Source organism: Pholis gunnellus, assembly GCF_910591455.1.
Source record: "Pholis gunnellus genome assembly, chromosome: 14".
Lineage (NCBI taxonomy): Eukaryota > Metazoa > Chordata > Actinopteri > Perciformes > Pholidae > Pholis > Pholis gunnellus.
This window is the reverse complement of record NC_136541.1, coordinates 9,424,545-9,440,538: the sequence shown is the minus strand read 5'-3', so window position 1 is coordinate 9,440,538 and position 15,994 is coordinate 9,424,545. Positions and strand designations below refer to the sequence as shown.

Genomic DNA, 15,994 nt, shown 5'->3' with positions numbered 1-15,994 from the left:
CTTTAAGGCGCCCGACTGCCTGTCGCTTTCTGCTGCGGAGAGACTGACGCCCTCTGGACACAGTGGACACTTGAGCGGCGGCAGAGACAACACCATCCTGGAGAAGTTCAAAGAGAAAACAGCCACTCTCCCTCCGAAAAGAAGAATAGTCTCGGACTCGTTAACGGCGTTGTGGTGAGTTTGAAACTCCTTCTCTCTTTATTATGTCGCTGTTTTCCTGCGCTCGACTCTCTCTCTCACTCTCTCTCTCTCGTGGCTGCGCGCGAGTGAAATAAAGTTTCGGTGTTAGCGATGTGAGCCCCCCCCCCCCCCAAAAAAAGGTGAAGAAACGCGTTCGTGACTGAGGGGATTTATGTTTCTCACATGTTTTCTCTCCGTCACGTCAAATGGAACGACGTGTAAGCAAAGTGGCGAAGGTGTTTAAAAGCAGAGGGTTGAGACGGCGTGTTCACGCGCTGCCCTTTGGAAAAAATAGGTGAAAGGAAGCTGATGTTGCCAGATGTGTGTGTTGTTATCCCACAGTAACGCGAGTGAGTTCTGGCTTTGAATGAAATGGGACGCAGGCCCCTCGGAAATGGGATGTTTACATGTCATGTGTGTGCTTCTAATGCATCACAAAGCTCTGATTTCGATATTTATATATTTTATATATATATATATACATATATATATATGTATGTGTGTGTATGTATTTGTATTTTTTTGCTGCCCTTTGTATCATTGAAATTAAGATTTCACACATCACAGTGTGTGTATGGAGGTATAAAAAACATTATTCAGTATTTAAAATCTGCTCAGGAGTTGATGGATTAAAAAAAGAGACAGATTTACCTTTTCAGATCTGTATTGGGCTAAAGAAAATCTAAAAAGTGTAGTTTTAGCATCATGCACCCCCTTTTGTCATTTTTCATGTCTGCTTATCTATTATGCACCAACTGCAGCTTTTCACTTTTTCCTCCTGTGGAATGTCCGTGATGGAGTTTTGTTTATTTGTGCTGGTCCCTGAGGTCCTGTCCTGTGTCTCGTGTTGATGTAGGTGTTTCCAGTGCCGTGCTGGTGAGCTGTCAGGATGAGGCCTGGTCAGCTGATCCTCCCCGCCGCCGCCGCTCTCCTCTTCCTCCTATCGGGACTGTCTCTGACCTCCGGCTGCAACAAAGCCCTCTGTGCGAGCGACGTCAGCAAGTGTCTCATCCAGGTAAAGGACGCCACGGTTTTCACTCTCTATAACACACACTTTCACTGAGAGCGTTGGAACGTTTGCACCACGAACGACTTCTCCATCCCCGTCTGAAACATGGCAGCAACAAATGTCTGACTCACAATCAAAGAAATCGACCCAAACTCAACCCACTATACTAAATGTCCGTTTTCATACTTTAAATGTGGATTATAATGAATGGGGTTCTGTTTGTTGCTGTTAAACGGCTGTTAAACTACACGCAAATATATGGTTTGCATCTTCAAAGATCCCATATGATTTCTTTAAAAATGTACACATACTTTTAATTTTGTATTCTCTACATCACTGCTCAAACAAACAAGCTTTGTGGTTGCAGACATGATAATCTGATCTGAGTGCTGATCTTTTTTCTGTAGATTAAACTGGGAACTTTCTACATGAGTGCAGCCAAATTCAAGCTTTTCATCCAACAGTGTCACAGCTGTTTTTGTGTAAACAGAGATTGTTTTTTTTTCTTCTTGATCAGAACACAAATTAAATGTCGCCTCCAGCCAGAGTTGAGTTCAAGTTAAGAGTCGAAACCCTCTTTTTATTCAATTTAAATGAGCATTAAACTGGCGGGACAGACTCAAAACTACACAAGAATGTACGTCTCCTCGGTTGTAACATCAGTTTAGTGCAAATACTTCACATAAAAAGCAGCCAAAGTTAAGTTACAATCTGTCCTGACGGAGATGGATATCTGGATCGGAGAACAAAGATGGAATCTGTTGTGAAGAATTCAAATACATTCCTCTCGATAAGCTGAGTGAAGTCTGCAGGGAAGGTTTTTCCCAGAGCGAGCAGAGCAGCAGAGATGTGATCTAAATGTCCAGCTTCACGCACACCTGCTCTCTCTACTTGTACAACTTCTGCAAGTCAGTCTCGGGGAATACTTCTTCTTTGATTTATGTGCGGTTTCCTTTTTTATTTTTCACATGAACTCCTCTGACTCTTGTTGACTTTCTAGCATCACTTCCTTTGTGTCACTTTTTCCCTCCCGTCTGCAGCCCAGTGAGGGGCAGGGGGTTGGTACGCCGCTAGTTTACACACATTCTGTCACGCATTCTCCTTATTTTTGAGGGAAAAACATGACGAGAAGTGTCGGCCTGTCTTCACGTCTCCTGTCTAGTTAAATGTCAGCTGCTGCTTGTCCTCTGTCCTCTTGTGTGTGTGTGTGTGTGTGTGTGTGTGTGTGTGTGTGTGTTTGACCTGCTGTGTGTTTAGTGGACCTGCCTCTCCCATTAACATCTTTAAAGTACTGTATTTAACATCAGTGGCCATTTCACCTGTTTGACCTCAGTTACTGTGTGAGTGAACTACAGGTTTTTCTTTGTGTTTTTATTTAGCAGGTAGTTGAGGTAGACCAGATTCATGGCACAGGAAGTTGAGTTGTTTTAATTAGAGCTGAAACAATAGGTTAATGAATTTATCATAGTTTTTTAGGATACTCTTTTGTCCTTATAGGATTTGTTGATGATCCCCGTATAACGGAGCTTCAGATGTGCATTTTTACCACGACGCCACCAACACCTCCCAATCTACAGAAAATGTATCTGTAATTTATAGCTTAAATCCATTATCAAGCAAAATGCCAATCATGTGTGTGAGGATTTGATGCTTTTCTCTCTTGATAAATCGTCTGTACACTGAATATCTTTGGATTTTGGACTGTTGGTCAGACAAAAAAAAAGCAACTTTAAGGCATCTTGTTGGGTTCCCGTGATAAAGTGGCTGCAGGCATTTTCAGGCCGCACTTTGCCGCTAAAAGTTAATGTATCACCAACTTTTAGTTTGGCTGCACTTCACCTAATTATCAAAACGGCCTCTCTGAGCAGCCGCCACAGATTTCCATAGATATTGCATTGCAGCTTGTCGCAGGCCGCACTTCGCTGCTCTGGTGTGTTTTCGGCATTTGGCAATAATTTGCTGTTGGGTCCCTACTGTGGTGATTTGGTTGAACACCACTCCACAAAATGAGCAAATACGACTCCCCCTTAGTTTAGTGGTTCTGATTTCTCAACAAATGCCTATTAGTGAAATGATCTTGAATCTGGGCCCTGAGGGGTTGGAACAGTAAACCGAACCATTACTTCATTTTTATGTTGCTTCAAGGGAAACTTGCCTTGAAGGAGCCGTTAACAACACGACACAAATATGCATCTGAACACAACAGCAACCATAGAAACATGAAATGATGACAAATCTATGAATTAATTTAAGATGCAACTTCAGAAACACGATAGCGCAATTTTAGTATCTGTTGCTTTTTATTTTAGGCAACTTGAGTCTCTGTGACAAAGTTAAAAACTAAAAAGTTCTTGCTTTAAAAGATGATTTTGACTGCCAATATATTCAGTTAATTGTTTCGTCCACTAAAATAATGCCTGTTGACATTTCCCACAGTCCATTGATTAGCTTGTTTTAATCAGAAAAAAAACAAAGTTATTCCATTTACAATGATTTAAAAAAGAAACAGCAAATTCTCACATTTGAAAAGCTTGAACCAGAAATCTGGTTCAATTTGTCTTATTAATACACATTTCCCCCATCACCTAATTAATTCATTGTCGGTTTCAGCAGCACTCACATGTCAATGCTGCCCACTTGCCTGTACTGCAAATGTAAAGTTTTTATTAAGACAGAACTTCCAGTCTAAAAATAAGTCAATCTTCACAGGAAATAAAGTGTCTCGTGGTCCGTTTTACAGATTTCCGTCTGCAAACTTAGTGCTCCCAAAACCACCAGCTTCTGCTCCTCCTGCTCTACAATTTAAACCTCCTGGGATCAGCGGAACATTTGTGGTTGCTGCTTGTTCTTCTTTACTTCCAGGTGGCTTATTTCGCCTGATGAATCACTGTAGCTCTGTAGCTTCCGCGACCCCGCCGACACCGACTTGCTAGCTGTCAGAGGCGAGAGAGCGATGGTGCGTGTGCCGTGAAGGAGAAACCCTTCCTGCCTCTCGCCCCTCTCTAGAAGCTCCATGTTGCTTGTGATTAGTGGGATCTGCCGTCCGACGCTCGCTCTTACGCTCTGCTGCCATCTCAAGTCATTTGTCTGAATTCCCCCAAAACCCCTGAGGGTGGGAGAACCTGAGAGGAGGGAGGGAGGGGAGGCCAGGGTCAGGAGGAGGTGTGTGTGTGTGTGTGTGTTGGGGGAGGCTGGCTGAGGGAAATATACAGTTTGGTGCAGAGATTCACAAGCCGACTCTGTCCAGGCCGGGCTGTGCAGCAGGGTGGGGCAGCAGATTTCAAAGTTAACACACAGCAGCGGTCGCTCGGCAGGACGAGGCAGCACATGTTCACTTTCTCTCCAGAGTCCCTTTTGTCTCGCTGCAGCTGAGTTTTGACTGATCACAGCAGCTCCCGCTTGAGGGAAGCCTAATAGGAGCTCTTAAAGTCGTTGAGATAACCTCATCCAGTTCAGCGAGGAAGTTGTTCGTCTTAGTCTTGCGATTGTTTAATCTGTTAAATGTCGTAGTGGTGTATGAAAACGTCCGTCACAAAGTTTATACAACCCAAGGTGACGTCTTCAAAATTCTTTGGTCCAACCAACGGCCCAGAACTCAATTTAATTTACGATCATAGAAGAAAAACAAAGCAAATCCTTAAATGTGTGGAGCTGGAACCAGAGAATGTTTTGCTTGATAAATGTTTGACAAAATGATTACATGTTAACCGTCTTTGGATGAAAATACTATTGCTGCTCACTATGGTTTTTTATGCTTTTATTTCAGTTTTTATAGTTTTCTGTATTTGTGCCATTTAGACTCATGACTTTAAAGGAATGTTTAAAGGAATGCTTTAGCTGCTTTAGGGTGCTACCAGCCATGAGCAAAAATATTGATAAATAAGCACGGTGCATGCCCAAATTCACTTTTTGCATTTAGGGTTTGGTAACAGGCTATACGTCCCTTTCATAGATACAAACGGACATCAGATTGTTTCAGTTATACCCAATGAAAATGTCCTAACCTGCTCTGCATTAGCGAACAGGCTAAGCGAGTCTCTCTAAAATCTCTCTTTCTGGCTTTATTTTCTCTAATTTTCGTGTGATTGCTCCACATCCAACCTATTTTTTATTGGTCAAAATTGTTGCGGGCATTCTGATGTCCTCAACGTTTCAGTTTATAGTATGTCTGAACAATTTTTCGTGCTCTGTCTGCCAGAGTTCACTCGTTCGCTGTACGTCAGGAAGATGTATGAGGCCGTGTGTTTTTGTGTCTTGAGGGAAGCGGGGAACAGGGAGAGAAAGTGACGCAAGAAGTGACGCACAAAAGCAGTTTCATACGCATTGTGTTCAGAAACTGAAGATGTCAGCCTCCGCTTTGAAAAAGTCAAACTATCCCCCACATTGTGTTGTTCTATGTGTATATACTAGGCATTACGGTAAGAGCTTGTATCTGACTTTAAACTTAATAATAAATCATTTTTAAAAGGAGGAAATTCACTTTCTTAGATCAGACTTAGTTAGATGAGAAGATCAACACTACTCGCCATGTTTGGACGCTAAATATGGCGCTGAAAACATATCTTATATCTTGTTTGTTTAACTACGTCCGTTAAGATACCAGGAAGTAACTTTTATTCCCATGAATAGTTTTTATCAAATGTTTCTGAGTTGTGAAATTTGAGATGCAGGTTTTTCACCAGCAGCGGTTTCTTTTTTCTTTCTTTTTTGACATATATAATTCCACCTTTTGAGAGTCATAATTACTCACGGGATCGGATCTTGATCAGAGGTTTGGGGATTGAGAGGCTGGTGATTAAGTGAACTGTGTGTGGTTTTGCGATCCCTCACTTGGTGAGTCATGGGAGAGTCTTTTATCGTTGCCGGGACTGTTGTTGTGAAGGACATGGCTTCTGCGAAGATATAAAGGGGGAGAAGAAAAATAGAAAAGAAAGCAAAAGGGAAGAAAGAGAGAGGGAGGGAGGGGGGGACATGAGGGGGAGGGAAAAAGGCTGAAAGGAGAAAAAACAAGGGAGAAAGGGAGGGAAGGAGGGGGGAAGTGTGTTGTTTGGGGGTGAGGGGAGCAGCCATGTTCTGTTCTCCAGGTGTTTTCTTCTCCCTCTCTCCCTCCCTCAGTCCCCCCCCCCCCCCCCCCCCCCCCTCCCCACCTCCCTCATCGCGGTGACCTTGACTTGGAGGAATGTGCTCCCTGTTCTGTGTCAGGAGAGAACAGAGGGGGGAGAAAGACCCACTTTTCAACCCCACCTACACGTTTTGAGTTTTGGTTTCCTTCACTGTCTCTGCATCCCCCGAGACAAACTGACGTTGAGGAATGAAGCTATTTAAGTGTTTGTTGAAGAGTTATGGGATCAGCAGAGGTTGCATGTTATTGGATGTTTGCAGAAGCTCTTGTAATAATATTACATCTATAAAAAGCAACAAGAGACGTTCTCTGCAAGAGCGCCCCCCCCCCCCCCCTGTGCATGAAGCATATTAACAAAAATGAAAAGATCTGTGCGTAAGAAATAAATACTTAAACCGGATAAACACACTTCTTACATGCATACATTTAACAACAAAGCTGTAAACCAGCAGTTTGTGGAAACTTTGTACTGTTTCTAACAAGCAGTTTGTTTGGCTGACAGGTTAATTGGAGTTCATTTATTTATTCTCCTTCTATTACGTTTCATTTTACTTCTGTGATCTGTGTGATACTTCCGTTACAGGATAATGAATGTATGCTTAGAAACTAATTATTTGTATTCAAAATTATAATCAGATAAGTTTGTTTTATTTGAATGTCTTGAAAGGCATTTTCATATTCTGTTTTTATTGATATGGTTTTGATAGCGTTCTTTAGTCGCTATTAAATAAATTAAATCAATTAAAACTAGGGGCATTTGTCGATATCAAGAGCTGATCAACATCCTCTTCCATGCTGCATGACCCTTATTGGATTAATTTCAGGAAGGTAACATGAATGTAACTGAAAGCATAAACACTGACTTTTATACTGACATTGACAACAAACTTTAATTTGGCTCTTTTTTGATCAGCGCTTATTGCCGATGCCTCCTGATCCGTTGAATACGGTCAGAGTGTTTTCGGTCGGTGCGTCCCTGAATTAAAGAATAAGTCTGGTTTACAACAACTTGGGTTACAACCAGCTATAATAACATTGTAGTCACTAAGTTCTGGTTACACGGGTCGTTTAAGCAAAGAGCAGTCAGACGATCATACAGTAAGGCTTTGATTATCCAAACCGCTCTATTCTGAAAGCGAGCGCACCCAAACTGCTGCAAACAATATTGTGTAGAAGATCTGCGTGAGAAAGTACAGTAAGTTGAACCAGGACTTTCTTCTGTAGCCTGTGATGGGTGTCTACAGTGGAGAGTTTGGGTAATTATTTCACAGTCTGTCTCTGTTTTCCCCTTAAAGTAAGTTTTGTTAACCTGTTGGTTTGTTTAAAACATGTCCGACACCCTGGAGGACTTTTCAGAGTCACCACATTCACAAGATCTCAGCAAACAACGTGATGTTATGTCTTTATGCCGGATGACTTTACATCCTTTGACACTTGACCTGGTTTTGAACTTGTGTTTTTGTCATGAAGACTCCTCTTGAACTTGTCCCTAAAGAGTTAAAGACTGCCCTGAAATGAAAACTCAGTCAGCGGTAGTGGAAGAAGTAAATAGTAATACTTTGATATAAAAAAAATACTCTGTTACAAGTTAAAGTATTAGCAGCAGTAGTACTCATTATGCAAACTCATTATTAACATTTGAACAACTGTATAAACTGTGTATGTTTAAGTCTTGATCTGAAAAGTAACGATAGCTTTCAGACAAATGTAGTGGAGTAGAATGAAGTGTAGAGGAGCCTAAAATGGAAACACTCAAGTAAAGTACAAGTACCTTCATTTGTACTTGCGTTAAGTACAGCACTTGTCAGATGCTGAGCGTGTAAAAAACATTCATGACAAAGTTTTGAATACTGTGAAGTTGGACGTGTCAGAACCCGCTGTGTTCCTGAATTGAAATACAGCGGAGGTTTATTTTTTTTCCCACAGTTATTACGATGTTACATACTTCTATAGATACCACACACGCCACATGCCGTGCAGTAATAGTTACTGTACAACACGAAACGAACCTGCAGCTGTTGCTCTTTGTGTGTTTTAATGGTACGTCTCCTGTTTGTACAGGACTGTGTCTACATGTTGTGTTCTGTCTGCTGCTACTGCACCTATCAGACCTGGAATAATGAAAAGCATTCTTGATTTAATTATGAGGTGTGATGGACGGTTGCATTTTTTAATTTTCTTCAAATTACACTGATTAGCTCGGGAGGAAAAAGATTTCTCACGACAGCCTTTTGAAACATCATTTTGTAAAAGGCAATAAAGGATTAGCATCTCGGGCTGATTACAATTCAATGGCCAATAATAAAGCTCAACCTTTAAAATATATATATATATATATAGAAATCCATAAATACTATACCACTGTCTTTGAATTTTAACAAAATGTGGAGGTTGCACCTTGTTGCTGCTTGGTTCAGGTGTTCTCTGCAGATCAAAAACACATTCAATAGTTTTATTTCCTCGATACTTTTCCTAATTTTGTTTAAAAAATGGCATCTTAACATGATTTTAGCTGATGGTATTTCAGCCTGCTACAATAAATGTTACTTTCCTTCTGTTTCGGGTCTCAGAGAACATTTAAAAGACAAAGATGATTGATTTTCAATCTTTCCTGTTATCTTAAAACATACAGTGCAGCAGCGGGATCTGTGGGACACCAAACAATGATGGAGTGAAGCCAATGTCAACGCAACACAGATGTTAACCCTAATTAAGAGCCTTGAAAGCCTCATGTAGCCGTGCATCATGTCCAATATCTGCACCTCAACTCCATATTATCAGCATTCTTCCAGACTTTCTGAATTTCTGCCCAAATCTTGGTTTTTATCAGCAATTCAAACGTGAAACAAAACGGCAATTCAGTCAAACAATCGGGCTACCAAACAGTCTCATATTAGAAGTGTTATGGATCCGTGATGGTCTTTGGTTCTGTTTCGTATGTTACTGATTACTGTGTGTGTCCTGCAGGAGCTGTGCCAGTGTCGTCCGTCTGATGGGAACTGTTCCTGCTGTAAAGAGTGCATGTTGTGTCTGGGGAACCTTTGGGAGGAGTGCTGCGACTGCGTAGGTGAGTACTGCGTCTCCATTTATTAGCAACACAATTTAGAGCCGACAGCGGCAAAGTTAAGTCAGCATTTCATTTTTGACTTTTCTCTGTAGCCCACGCTCCGTGATGACTGTTGAGCTGAACGTCTGTAAGAGCGCTTAGTGCCAGCAAAGATTTGCATTTGAGATGCATCAATGACTCATCTGTCGGGTTTGTTTGTGGAAGGTTGAGGCACAATTTAATGTAAAACCGCAGGAGTGAAATTTAATTTGAATTTAATTTCATGCGCGAAACTCTGACTTCAGATTTAGTTTCCTTAGTTCATCCTTCATGTAGGATTTTATCATCTGGTGCTGCTGCTGCTGTGTTCACCTGATCAAGACTTTTCCATCATATCTGCCATTAAAATAACAGCTGCTGACAAGGAATAAAATATTTTTTATAAATTGCAGTCTGAGTTCATAAAAGAAAGTTTATATAACTTATTAGAGTTTTAGGATGTTATTTTCATGTTCAAAGTTTTCTCTCTAAATTCATTTCAAAAGTTAATTTAATTAACAACATCATTTTTAGAGTTGTTCTTTTATCATATTGTGTTCATGTCATAGCTGGTGTCATAACCTCCAGTTAGAGTGATAGATTTGATTGTGTTGTGCATATATATTTATATAAAAGTTAATGGTAACATTTTACTTTAAACCCCCAATAATCATTTATGAGCCACATATAAAACATTTTAATAAATGGATTATAACTCCCTATAAGCAGATTTAATGACATTTTTAAGTGTTTATCAATGTACAATGTTTGTTAACAATTACCTTCTCCTGTGAAGACTCATTTTGTATTATTACACCTGTGTTTTACTATATAGTCTTACGTTATATGTTTATACGCAGGCGCAGGTCTGAACAGTGAAGTAATGCAGAAGTGCCTTAAACTTGCATTCTTTCTACCGGCCATCAGGGGGCGACTCCTCTGGTTCCAACAATAAGTCCGATTGTATAGAAGTCCATGAGAAAATGACTCAACTTCACACTTGATTTATTACCTCAGTAAACATTGTGAGCATGAGTTTATGGTCTCAATGGCAAGTTTCAAGTCTTCTCCTATACAGCACGTCACATTTAGAGTAAAATAGACGATAAAGCCAATAAGGCTACCATGTGATTGACAGGTGGCTACCACGGCGCTGTCCGGTCTGGGAGTTGTCCGTGTCTTTGTCTTACATCTTTAACCTTCTCACAGTGTGTTTCCAGCTCATGAAAGTTAACTGTAACATCTTTGGTCGCCTAAAAGTCTTATTCAGCCTTCTGTTGTACTTAACTCCAGCCTCTCATGTCACTTCTGGTTTTTGCAAAAAGCCAAGATGGCGACAACTCAAGGCTCCAAAACTGTAGCCCACAAACCAAAGAGTGACCTCACGATGACTACGTCCACTTCTTATATACAGTCTATGTTTATACAGCAGCCTCCGCTTGTGGATGCCCACAGGACGAGTTATACTTATACTCTTATATTTACTTACACCTATATTTTAGTATTCTATAAACCATCTATAGTGCTTATGAATGCTAAATTGAGGGTTGAAGTAAAGTTACCAAATGATTTAATATACAAAATGAACATACAACCAATCTATGAAATATGCATGTGGTAGAGTAATTGCAGCTCTGATACATCAGTCGTGTAACTGTGATGTGGACATTATTTACAGAAGCAGTATATACAGTGAAATTAGACTGGTTAGGTTTAAACAACAAGCAAGTGTGTAGTATGAAACGTGTGAAAAGAAGAAGTTATGTACAGTTGAGTGAAATGAAATACAGGTAACAGAAAGTGATACTACAGTAGGCCATGAGCCCCATAATTGATCATACCGGGATTGCAACATATTTAAAAAGATTCTGGCACGAATCTCACTCCACGCATGTGACACTCGTCTCAGTCACCCTGTCGCCGAGCACTTTCTCCCGGTAAAAAGCCTGTGAAAAATTAGCTCGTGGCTGAAATGCACTTAACAGTTGAGCAGCGTGCTGCTTTAGAAAGGAACCGGTTTGTTCAGAGTGTTGCTGCTCTGATACGAGAAGAGTGTGAGGAGAGTGAAGCCAGATACCGAAGGTGCCTCTGAGAGGTGACAACGTGGAGGTTAACGCAAAGCAGAGCCGAGAAGGACCACCGCTCAGGAGAGCGCAGGAAATTAAAGGAGCATTGTCACTGCTAAGTAGCACCTACACATGTGGACAGGAAGTCTCGAGGTCCTCCAGAAGATCAAAGGATGGAGAAGCCGGAAGAGAGGGGGGACGAGGAGGTCGACCCGCTCAAATGAACTTTGACTTTCAGCCTCCCGGCGGCGATGTGCGGTGGGGGTATAAATCCCTGCGAAATCCAAAACAACCGGATTTGTGAAAGAAGAAAACTTTCAGCTTGTTAACTCCTCTCCTCATCTGTAACCTGCTTCAAAACCAGCAGGGGCGGGACACTTGTGGATGGGAGGGGGGGGGGGGCAGACTGGGGCTCAGATTCAAAGAATGGGGGCGCTTTTGTAAAATAGGTAAAAAAATGTGTGTCGGACTCAAATTTAAAGACTTGGTTGCTGGACACAGACATGGACAATGCCCCCAACACAAGCTTTATTGGAACAAGAGACACAGAATGGCTTGTTTTGTGTCTCTTTGTGGTCGTTTTGAATCTCTTTGAGGTTGTCCTGCGTCTCTTTTTAGTCATTTTGTTTCTCTTGTTTTGCATCTCTGTTGTCATTTTGTTTTCCTTTTCGCCATTTTTTTTTTATCTACAAGAAATTTTGTGTCTTGTTTTGTGTCTCTGTGGTCATTTTGCATGTCTTTGTCGTCGCTCTGCATCTTTTGTGTCTCGTTCTGCACAACTGATTTGCCGTTTTCCGCGTTGTTTTGTGCATCTTTCCGGTCATTTGTTACATTTATTTTTCTAGTCGTTTGCATCTCTTTGCAGTTGTTTGATTTACTTTAAAGCAGGACTGTTTCATACGGAGGTTCCATGGTGGCTGTGCATGGCAGCTGGATGCGGATCACATATCAAACCAAGTCCATCTTGTCAGGCTCGAGTAAGCCAGAGCACGGACCAATCAGCGTCCTGTGAGGAGCTGCTGGCAGCCACGGGCGTAGCTTAGGTGTGGGGGGGACCCTGGACCCGTAGCCGGTAGGCCAACTACCTATCACCGTCTGACTCTGGTAGGGTGGTCACCAAGGGGGGGCCTGGGCCACCCTTGTCTACCTCTCTGGCCCCTGTAAACCAGCAGGCTCTCGGATCAGCTTTGACGGACAGAAATTACCGTACGTGCTGACAAGGAGGCTTTATTAAAACTCTTTCATGTGGAACACAAATACAAGGAAGGATCTGACTGAGCGCTGAACTTGCTGCTGCACAGATGTTACGGTGGTGGAGTTGTCTTTACTGAACAGGCCTGCTACACACTGAAGACAGCCTGTAGCTTTAAGCTAGAATATATTTCTCATTTATAGGCTTTTATTTTTTTCCTCACAGCGCTAGCCTTATGACCACTTTTAGTAAGTTTCCACTCTAAACATGTTATCTGTGCCAAACGCTGGCTACTTTGAAGTGTGTATCTGCGAGTGGTTAGAGCGGCCCAGTAGAGGAGCGGCGGGGAGAGGACAGTTTGTATTTTAGAGGAAGGGAGGAGGAGGGAGTGAGGACATGAAGGGAGGACCCATGTGTAAGCTTTATCTAAAACAGCTGTCCTGGCTCTGCTTTTAGCATCGGTTTGTAATCCAATTCTACTGTCAAACTCGGTTCCCCATTAAATGATTTACCCATTAGCTGTAATTCACTTTGACTCATTTGAAGGCTTAGGAAGATCATATCAGAGGATGTGGGGACTTTGTCAAATGATTACTACTGTATTTGGAAATTAAATGAAGTGTTAAAAGGATCTTAATTGAGACAAGATACTCTTGACAGCTGTGTGGTTTTACAAAACTGCCCCTGTGAGTTGAAATCATGTGTGAAACCATTTAGCCATGAAACCATGCCAATACGCTTCAAGGGTCAGCTCACCCAAATCACAAAACAAAAACAAAAACCTTTGTGGAATCGAGACATGGAGATAGTTTTTGTTTTATTTACCCAGATTTTAAGATCTCCTCCTCAGATTTCTGTCTCCACCAGAGTCATGGCTGTGCTAGCACTGAGGACACGAGGTCACGTCCTCAGTGCTAGTACATCTATGAATTTAAGGAGAATGATGACATGAAGAAGCGTTGTCGTTCGATAATGACACACATATTAAACATGTCGGGTTTTTAAAGGCTGATTTAAAGAAAACTCAACTCAACATTAGTTTAATGGTCACATATTTTGGTAGTATTGAACTAGAATTCCGTATCTTCCACTAGAATTGCGTACCTGGCAGTGTAGAGAAGGCTTTGAAACAACATTTAGGATATACAGTATATGAACAAAGTCAGTTTTGAGATTTTGGGCTATTTTGCTTCCAAAGTCTTCTTTCAGACTAGTGGAAAGAAAACATCCAAATACACATTTAGGTGCTTATTTTACTGCTGTGTCTATTTGTGTCTGTAGATTTCTCCTAAATTCACCAAAAGTTACCATTAGATAATTCTAAATTAGCATATTTAGAAATACAATTTCAGAAAACTTTGGAGGCCTGGATTAAATCAGAGTAACAGGGACAATATCTCTGGTAATAAATAAAAAAAATACTGTGACCACCACAAACTATTCCATTCACCTCCATTAAAAAAGTAAAGTGACAGATAATGTATCTCAGAAACCCTGTGCAAATACAACTATCTGCATGGCTGAATAGAGACAAAACAGTGTCCATGAACTGACCTCTAATGTCTTCGCCCGTCTTTTCATGTCAGGGATGTGTAACCCCAAGAACTACAGCGACACTCCGGCCACGTCAAAGAGCACCGTGGAGGAGCTGCACCGTCCGATCCCCTCGCTGTTCCGCGCCCTCACAGAGGGCGACGCACCGATCAACATGATGGTGGTGTCCTTCCCCGTCGCCGAGGAGCTCTCCCATCACGAGAACCTGGTGTCCTTCTTGGAGTCGCTCGACAGCCAGCCTCAGAACGTCTCCTTGCCGAGCAACAGCATCCACGCCAGCTACGACACACAAGGTAACGCTTGAGCTGTGAAGGATTATTTTAGCTCGCAGAAATCTATATTGTATCCATATTAATCCATATATTGAAGTTTTACAGTGTAAAATAAGAACGAAAAGGTGTGGATGTCCCCAAAATAGACATGTGACCTGCGGCTGAATGTAGTTACTCAAGTATTGTACATTACTTACCGTAAATATTATTTGGAGGTACTTGGATATATTGTATTTCCATTTTATACTTCTTTATACCTCTATTCAGAAGGAAATATTGTACTTTTTACTCCATTTATTTGGTAGCTATAGTGAATAATGACTTTGCTGATTGTGTTTTGACATATAAAACATATGATGAGCTCATTAAATATGAAGCATTTTTATGGATTTAACTCCCCAATCAAGGAGTTATATTAGCTGGACTGGTTTGAAGCTCCAATAGAGACCTTGCATCTAACGTTACTCATGAAGTTTTGAAATAAGTTACACTACGTGAGAAAAAGTGAGCTTTACTCACATGCACATTGCTATTACATACTTTTCTAGTCATGTCATGTCCAGTTAAATCTTTTATTTGCATTTATGCCCACTCACACAAAGAGTGGTAATAAAAGTAGGCCCTGCCCAAAGCTGAAGCAGACTACAAAGTCTGCTTAGTTGGGTCAGGCTTTCATCAATTCAGGGGGACATGACTGCCAAAAGACCTCTAGTTTAGGTAATTGTAACTGTGTTAAAAGTGTTATTCCTGTGCCATTTTTTAAAATGAGTTTCATTTGTGGGTGTTTTAGCTGTCTGCCTCTGAGCCAGTACTATTTGCTGTAAAGACACACTCGTAATGGGAGTGTTCCCACAGAGCCGAGCAGTTAACTCATCAAGCACATATGGTCATACTTAGTTGCAGAAAATTAATTCCCTCCCTGAAGTTAAAGTAGGAACATTGATGGTTAAAGGTACTTACTTTAAAATGCTCCTTGTTTTTATAAACCACGTTTTACTGGGTTTGTGACTCACGTTTTTTTTTCTTTCCCTTTCTTTTGAAAACATTTTTATTTCAGAAAACATGTGCACGGTGGTCTACTTTGACGACTGCGTGTCTATCCGTCAGTGTAAACTATACTGTGAGTCAATGGGAGGATCCAAGTACCGCTGGTTTCACAACGCCTGCTGCCAGTGCATCGGACCCGAGTGTGTAGACTACGGCAGCAAGGCTGTGAAGTGCATGAACTGTCTCTTCTGAAGTGCGGGCACATATTGGTACCAAATGTCTGGGCCATACCAGAGGACTGAGGGCAGAGGAAACTATGACTGTTATGTGTTAGCATTCCTCAGTTACCTTGTAAAATACCCCCTACACCCCTCCTCCTACTCCAGCAAATTGTTTTTATTCTGCTGTTATGTCTCACTGTATATTTTTAGATATGTTTTCAATAGTGTTTTTTACTAGAGGTGTATATGAATAACGTATTTTTACAATTATGGTCTGCTAAATCCCAGTCGCATGCCAAATAAAGA

General features: G+C 41.3%; 1 protein-coding gene across 1 annotated transcript; it reads left to right on the top strand.

Moving 5' to 3' along the window:
• Positions 1–49: 49 nt before the first annotated feature.
• On the top strand, positions 50–15,976 carry twsg1a (twisted gastrulation BMP signaling modulator 1a). Its single transcript, XM_079172644.1, has 5 exons — positions 50–174; positions 1,037–1,195; positions 9,279–9,378; positions 14,241–14,501; positions 15,538–15,976. The coding sequence occupies exons 2-5, from the start codon at positions 1,070–1,072 to the stop codon at positions 15,717–15,719; spliced, it is 669 nt and encodes a 222-aa protein (XP_079028770.1). The 5' UTR covers positions 50–174; positions 1,037–1,069; the 3' UTR covers positions 15,720–15,976.
• The last annotated feature ends 18 nt before the right edge of the window (positions 15,977–15,994 follow it).

What these genes read in the sequence shown, in the direction of transcription:
- twsg1a (XM_079172644.1), top strand. Translation starts at nt 1,070, where the DNA reads ATGAGGCCTGGTCAGCTGATCCTCCCCGCCGCCGCCGCTCTCCTCTTC. An exon ending in TCAGCAAGTGTCTCATCCAG is followed by an intron (nt 1,196 to 9,278) that starts GTAAAGGACGCC and finishes TGTGTCCTGCAG; the next exon opens with GAGCTGTGCCAGTGTCGTCC. An exon ending in CGCCAGCTACGACACACAAG is followed by an intron (nt 14,502 to 15,537) that starts GTAACGCTTGAG and finishes TTTTTATTTCAG; the next exon opens with AAAACATGTGCACGGTGGTC.